Source organism: Atta colombica, unplaced genomic scaffold (assembly GCF_001594045.1).
Source record: "Atta colombica isolate Treedump-2 unplaced genomic scaffold, Acol1.0 scaffold243, whole genome shotgun sequence".
Taxonomy (NCBI): Eukaryota; Metazoa; Arthropoda; class Insecta; order Hymenoptera; family Formicidae; genus Atta; species Atta colombica.
The window spans coordinates 429145-436178 of record NW_017259342.1 but is presented as its reverse complement, the minus strand read 5'-3'; the positions used below and the strand labels follow the sequence as shown (position 1 = coordinate 436178).

Here is a 7034-nt window from a genome sequence, read left to right as displayed (position 1 = left end):
ATATTATTTTTAGCGGACGTATTTATGGCTAATCTCGGATCAAATTATCGATACTCTGAGAAAAACAATCAAACTTTCTTCTCGGTTTTTTCCATCTTCTTTCCATCTGTCACCGGGATTCAAGCGGGCGCTAACATATCTGGTGATTTAAAGGACCCAGCGAGCAGTATACCTATCGGGACTCTTCTTGCTCTATTAATATCCATGTTTAGTTATGCCACTTTCGTCTTTTTTGCCGGCGCCGCGGCTGCTAGAGATGCTGGTGGTTTTGTAAACGGTACTGTTGTGGACTGTATTCCTGATTCCTTTAACTGCACATACGGACTACACAACAGTTATTCAGTATGTTAATATTTAAAATATTAATAAAGATACAATGCATTTTAAAATTACACATTTTTATTATTTAATTTTAAACAATAGTCTCAGAGCTGAAATGCATTATTTTTCGCAGTAAAAGTATTAAATTAAGAATTGATCTAAATTTATTCCTAAATTAATTTCAAAGACCATAAATAAATAATAAAACTTACAAAATGTTGAATTCTTCAACTAATATATTTTATAAAAATATGCAATATAAGATAAAACTATTAAAGAAATTATCTTATTTTATGAATAAGATAGATTTAATATTTATTTAATACTAATTATAAATTGTTTACTTAAAAGAAATTACTTTCAAATTTAAAAAAAATTATAAAAAAGTAACAATTGTTAAATATTTTTATTTAATAAGTTAAATTATTAATTAAAATATTAACTATACAATTTATAGAAAATTTATTTTTCTCAGGTCATGCAGTTAATGTCATTATGGGGTCCTCTAATTTATGCAGGCTGCTTCGCAGCTACTTTATCGACAGCATTGACCAATTTATTATCAGTACCAAGACTCATTCAGGCTCTGGGTCAAGATCGAATTTATCCCGGGTTGATTTACTTCAGCAAGAGATACGGAAAGTCTGGGGAACCCTATAGAGGATATGTTCTTACGTTTGTTGTTGCAGCACTCTTTCTCTTAATCGGTAAAGTATTTGTTTGGAAATATTATGAACTCATTGACAGATATCGAATTTCTATTATCGTTAATTTTCTTTCCTAGAAACTCTTAATCGTTTCCCTTTCAGCCGATCTCAACGCAGTCGCACCGCTCATCTCGAACTTCTATTTAGCGTCATACGCTTTAATCAACTTCTGCACTTTTCACGCAGCGTTAATTCGACCTCTCGGATGGAGGCCTAGTTTTAAAGTAAATTAGAAATTTACTTAATTAAATAATTATAAGAAAAATTATAAGAAAACGATGTTCTTTAAAAACACTTAATCTTCAATATTATTTAATATTTTTGAATCTCTTTTTTCGCGTGTACGCATTACATGTTTGAAAAAAAAATTATTATAATTTAAAAAGGAGAATGAAAGATTTTTAATTATATTACTTTTTATTTGTTTTATCACATACTTCATTCCATATATTTTAAAATTACATAATTATTCTTCATTTATTTAAAAAAACTGATGGCATATATATGTACATATCTATTAAAAATTAAAAAATTTCAAAAAGAAAAGATTAAGTCTTTTAAGCATCTTTTCAATGGAGTTGAAAAAATATACACGTAATTCGTTTCTTCTTTTTATAGTACTACAATACTTGGCTGTCTTTGATGGGTTTTATTCTTTGCGTGTCAATTATGTTCCTTATCGATTGGGTGACTTCACTCGTTACCTTCGTCATTATCTTCGCACTATATCTAATAGTAGTTTATCGTAAACCAGACGTGAACTGGGGCAGTAGTACGCAGGCGCAAACTTTTAAGACTGCAATTTCCATCGTCTACAGGTATTATTTAAAAATAATATAATTTCTTCTGTTTACATTTCTGATTGTATTCCTATAAGACGACTACAGACGACATAGCCAACTTTACGAACAATCGTTAAATACTATTTCATATAAATAATTCATCATATATGTGTAATATTTACTATTATTGAAATACATGACCATTCGTCTGAAGTAGATTTAATTAGATTTCATGCTTAAGATTACAGAAATGTCTAAATTAATATCTATTTTTGTATCGTAATCTAATACAAATAAAATGCCTACTTGGCATTTTTATCTAACTTTTATTCTTGAGCACTAATGTTATTTTATTTATTTCAATTTATATTTTAATTCAAAGTGAAGCTTTCAATCTAAAATTTATGATAACTTCTAGATTAAACTCCATTGATGAACACGTGAAGAATTACGCTCCCAAAATTTTAGCACTTACTGGCCCGCCTTCTGCAAGACCAGCATTAATACACTTAGCGAACCTCATCACAAAGAATAATTCGTTGCTAATTGCCGGCGAAGTTTATCCGGTATTATATCAATTTAACAATATAACTTTACATTTATTTGTAATAGTTTACGTTATAAAATTATGACGTTAAATTTTCAACATAATTTCAGACACGACTATCATATCGACTACGCTCCGTACGCCTAAATAACGGTTCCTTCTGGCTACAACAACAACGTATAAAATCATTTTATCACTTAGTGGACGACTTGAGTCTGGAACGAGGTGCTGCTGCATTGATGCAGGCAACCGGTATCGGTAAATTAGCTCCCAATGTAGTTCTCATGGGTTACAAAACCCACTGGTCGATGTGCAATCATAAAGAATTGCAGGAATATTTCAATATTCTTCAGTAAGTTAATTATAATAATTACTTGCTTCAGAATTACTTCAAAATGGAAAATTAATGATGAGATAAATATTGTAATACACATTTCAAGAGTTTAACATTTTCTCTTTAGCAATGCTTTCGATAATAAGTTGGCTGTAGCAATTTTGAGGATTGCCGAAGGTTTGGATTGCTCCGGCATTACAAATGGAGAAGACACAATCGGAGAGGATGATCACGGAGGTCTCGTACAGAGTAGTTATAATTTGGCGGGTAATACACTGATGCACGCTGACAGCAATCTCTCCATGAGTACACAGATTCCCAGGGTACAAAGCGTGCCAACAATAGGTAAAAATCGATATCAAATTAAAATAGAAAAAGATTTCCAACAAACACAAAGTTACATATAACGTGCTTATTAGTCATAATTTCCCACTCAACAATATAAAACTGTTACATATAACTTCTGTTTGCTGAGTTATATCATTCCAATATTTATATTCATGAGTTAATATTTATGATTGATCATTATTTGTAATTATGCAAAAAAATTAAAGCGAATTGTATTAAAATGAGTAGCTATTTCATTCCTTGCGAATCTATAAGCAAAAAGAATATATCTTGTAAACAGAAATTTAGCTCTATCATAAATAAACCATAGAAATGTAATTTAAAAAATGCAATCAATTTTTCAGTATACTTATTTCTTACATTTCAGTCATTTATAGGTATTATATTTTATAGGTACTTCATTTGTCACACCTGACACGACACCTGTGATTGGATATTCAACGATGAATTGGAAAGTTCACGATAATATGAAAAAGAGAAAATATGCTGTTGATAAATTGTTGTAAGTAAAACAAAATAATTCTAATAATATCGAATATTTTTTTCGAATATTAAATTTAGAATTAATCTTGTTTTACAAAAATTCAATCACACATTTTTTTTTTAATTTGCTTGTTTCCAATTTTGTAATATTACATATTTTATTAACTCAAGCTTAAATCAAATTTTTGTTAAAGTGAGATTAACTAAGATTAACTAAGAAATTAAAAAAAAAGTTATGCTATCTGATTTATTTATATTTTGATTTATACTATTAAATCTTATGTTTACCAAGAAAAGATTTATTTTACAATTTTACAAAGTAAAGTTTTTTTTTCAATAAAATTAAAAAATTTTCAATAAAATTAACAAAATTATGTTTTGTTTATTATTAATTGAATTATATTTAATAATTGATCTTCAATTTTAGCGAAAGACGAAACGGCGGAATGGCTTCTATACCAGAAAATGTAACAATTTTCCAACAGAAGTACAGGAAAGGAACGATTGATGTGTGGTGGCTATATGATGATGGAGGTAACTTACAAAAATAAGCGGATGATTGGGATATGTCGATTGATTGATTTGATATAGACATATCTCAATCATCCGTATAAATTCAATTTTCTGGAATTTCCGGCTCATTTATAAGTGGCAGAAGTTATTATTTGACAGGTTTGACGGTTCTCCTACCGTATATAATCAGCACGCGCTCAAATTGGAAGCATTGCAAAATGAGAATATTTGCTCTGACTAACCATAAGCACGATATTAGCGCACAAGAAAAAGAGTAAGTAAATAATAAAAATATTAAGTGCTTCATATATATAATATAAAATAATTTAATAACGATAATAATATGAATAATTTCAATAAAATTATTATGAGCAAATCATTTTATTAAAATGTAAATTAAGTATTTTGATATAAGATATTATATCATTAATTATCTTGCAGAATGATTGAGATAATGAATAAGGCACGAATTAACTATAGCAGCTTGAAGATAGTAGATGACATTGGCGTCGAATTAAAAGAAGAGACACGGATTTTCTTTGACAAATTAATATCCGATTTTCGAATAAACGATTCTTCTTCCGTAAATGGTGGTAAGTTATTGTCGTTAGTAATTTTCGTTTTAGCGACGTCAAATGTATATTTAATATTCAACTCAAAAATAATAAATAATTATTATTTTTAGAATGCTATATTACTGAGAACGAGCTTCAGACTTTACGAGAGAAAACCCATCGGCAATTGCGATTGCGAGAATTATTATTGGAAAATTCGAGTAAATCTACTTTAGTAGTTATGTATGTATAATGATTTATATTAAGTAATTTTAGTAATTCTTATTACAGAGCAATAAATATATATTGATGTATGTGTCTATTTATAATTCTTTATTTTTAATTACATTATGTGTCTATTTACAATAATTCTTTATTTTTAATTACATTTCTTTAATATAAAAGAAAAGATATTTAATTTAAACAAAACTGAAGAAATATCAATCTATATATATATATTTAAATATTTTTGAAGATATGTCTATAAAAACATATATATTTTTATAATATTAAAACAGATTTTTACATATATACATCAATATCGTTCATAAATTCAAGAACGTTTGTGATCTTTTCGTTTTTTATTAAAACTTAAGTATTTTTTTCGAAAAAAAGTTGTAGAGAAGTTTTTGAAAATGCAATTTGAAGAGGAAAAATGGAGGTTTTTTTTAAACACTGATGTTTAAATTTTGTCTCTACAATATTTTGTATCTAAATTATGTAAAAAATCGTAAGGACAAAAATGAAACGTCAATTTAAATCTATTATTCTTCTTTAAATGTGTTTTTCAAAATTTCTATATGATTTTTTTCACCGAAATACTTAAGTTTTGTAAATTACAAGAAAATCGCAAATTCCCAAATTTATATAGTATTGTATATCAATTATTTATATGAATATGTTATTCATATATTTTTCATGTTGCTTACTTCATTACAATTTACAAATTTTATCCTCGCTACATTATTATTAATAATTTCTTAAGCATATTTTTTTAATTAAAAGGTCTTTACCAATGCCAAGAAAGGGTGCAGTATCAGCACCATTATATATGGCCTGGTTGGAGACGCTTACGAAGGATATGCCACCCACGATTTTAGTCCGCGGAAATCATACATCTGTATTAACATTCTATTCATAGTCCACCGAGCATGGTCTAATTATATATGGTACGTCTCAATAATAATAATAAAGTAAGTTTTAATTAAAAAACTAATTCCTTATTTTTATTTCTTAATATTGATTATTCAAATTGCATCTTCTTGATAGAGATATAAAGATAATTGTAAAACTTTTGCAAATAGTCTTTCTTCGAAATGATTAAGATTTTCTATCAGCAATAATATAAATGTGTAATCATATGTTATATTAAAACGCTTTGTACTCGTTGTAGATATTTGTTGTCTGTTCCCATCAGGTTTCAAGAATGAACTTGCATCGTCCATGCCGAAATGAAGAAATGGACAAAACAATTTTTATCAGCTGACAGAAAAATAAAATTGTTGTACTTGAAGATTGTAATGATAATTATAATGAAGAATGAGGAACTTTACTGGAGTTCGATTTTTAGTATGACGCAGCAAGATTCTCGTGTGGAAATTGAATGATGAATATGACTTGAATGTCGTATATAAAGAGTATGCTGAAGATTATTAGCAAGTTATATCACAGAAGAGTCTCTTAGTAGAATGAGCGAATATTTTATCTTTACATCGAATGATGAATAGAATCGAAGACATGTTCCAAAAAAGTCTCACTTTGTTAAAGAAGCAGGTAGTGCGAAAGATGCCAACAAATAAATTTTGGCAGAAAAACTAGAATAATAAAAGTAGAAGCGGTGAGAAAGACATAATAATGAAATAGTGAATATTAGAAAATGGGAAGAAGAATAAATGGAATGAAAAAATCAGGAATAATATTTTATGGAAAGATTCCATTGTATCTGAAAAAACTTGGATTAGAAATATGTAGATATATGTATTATTGTAAATAACTTGTCTATTTTTTATTAAGTTTAAAAATGTAATAAAGTTTCTCTAAAACAATGTATAACGTAACTATTTAAAATTTTAGACATTATTAAAATCATTTGAAAAAAATTCTTCTAAATTCTTGACTTAATGTAAAGACATGTGGTACGATTTCCTAACTGAAAGAAATATTTTTTATATTTTAAATGTTATAAAAATTTCGATATTAACTAATATTAAATCTCTAAAATTTAATAAAAACTTGAGAATTTATTATAAAAATTTGCAAATTTTTTATGATATAATCAATACTCAATCATAAAATTCTAAACTAGTCTCTATAACTATGTAATAGTCTCAGTGTCCAGGCTAGCACAACACAAATCAAACACAATCAAAGATCTCGACATAACGATATTAAGAGCATTTTACTTTTAAGCGCGATCTTTTGCGCTTGACTTTTCTGTGTTAAGAT

The 7034-nt window shown here is 27.5% G+C and overlaps 1 protein-coding gene across 4 annotated transcripts in view; it reads left to right on the top strand.

The window, feature by feature from the left end:
- LOC108688851 (bumetanide-sensitive sodium-(potassium)-chloride cotransporter) overlaps positions 1–6090 on the top strand; it is a 16736-nt gene extending 10646 nt beyond the window's left edge. The window contains exons 7-20 of one of the 4 annotated variants that reach the window (XM_018195347.1): positions 14–342; positions 797–1028; positions 1131–1252; positions 1647–1846; positions 2229–2376; positions 2468–2709; positions 2819–3036; positions 3433–3541; positions 3950–4056; positions 4195–4309; positions 4477–4628; positions 4721–4832; positions 5595–5758; positions 5983–6090. In XM_018195347.1, the coding sequence (XP_018050836.1) occupies positions 14–342; positions 797–1028; positions 1131–1252; positions 1647–1846; positions 2229–2376; positions 2468–2709; positions 2819–3036; positions 3433–3541; positions 3950–4056; positions 4195–4309; positions 4477–4628; positions 4721–4832; positions 5595–5730 (2222 nt within the window). In that variant the 3' untranslated portion in view covers positions 5731–5758; positions 5983–6090. Of the gene's footprint in view, positions 1–13; positions 343–796; positions 1029–1130; positions 1253–1646; positions 1847–2228; positions 2377–2467; positions 2710–2818; positions 3037–3432; positions 3542–3949; positions 4057–4177; positions 4310–4476; positions 4629–4720; positions 4833–5594; positions 5759–5982 lie in introns of those variants that run through there. The other 3 variants (XM_018195348.1, XM_018195349.1, XM_018195351.1) reach the window with 3 other exon arrangements.
- Positions 6091–7034: the final 944 nt, after the last annotated feature.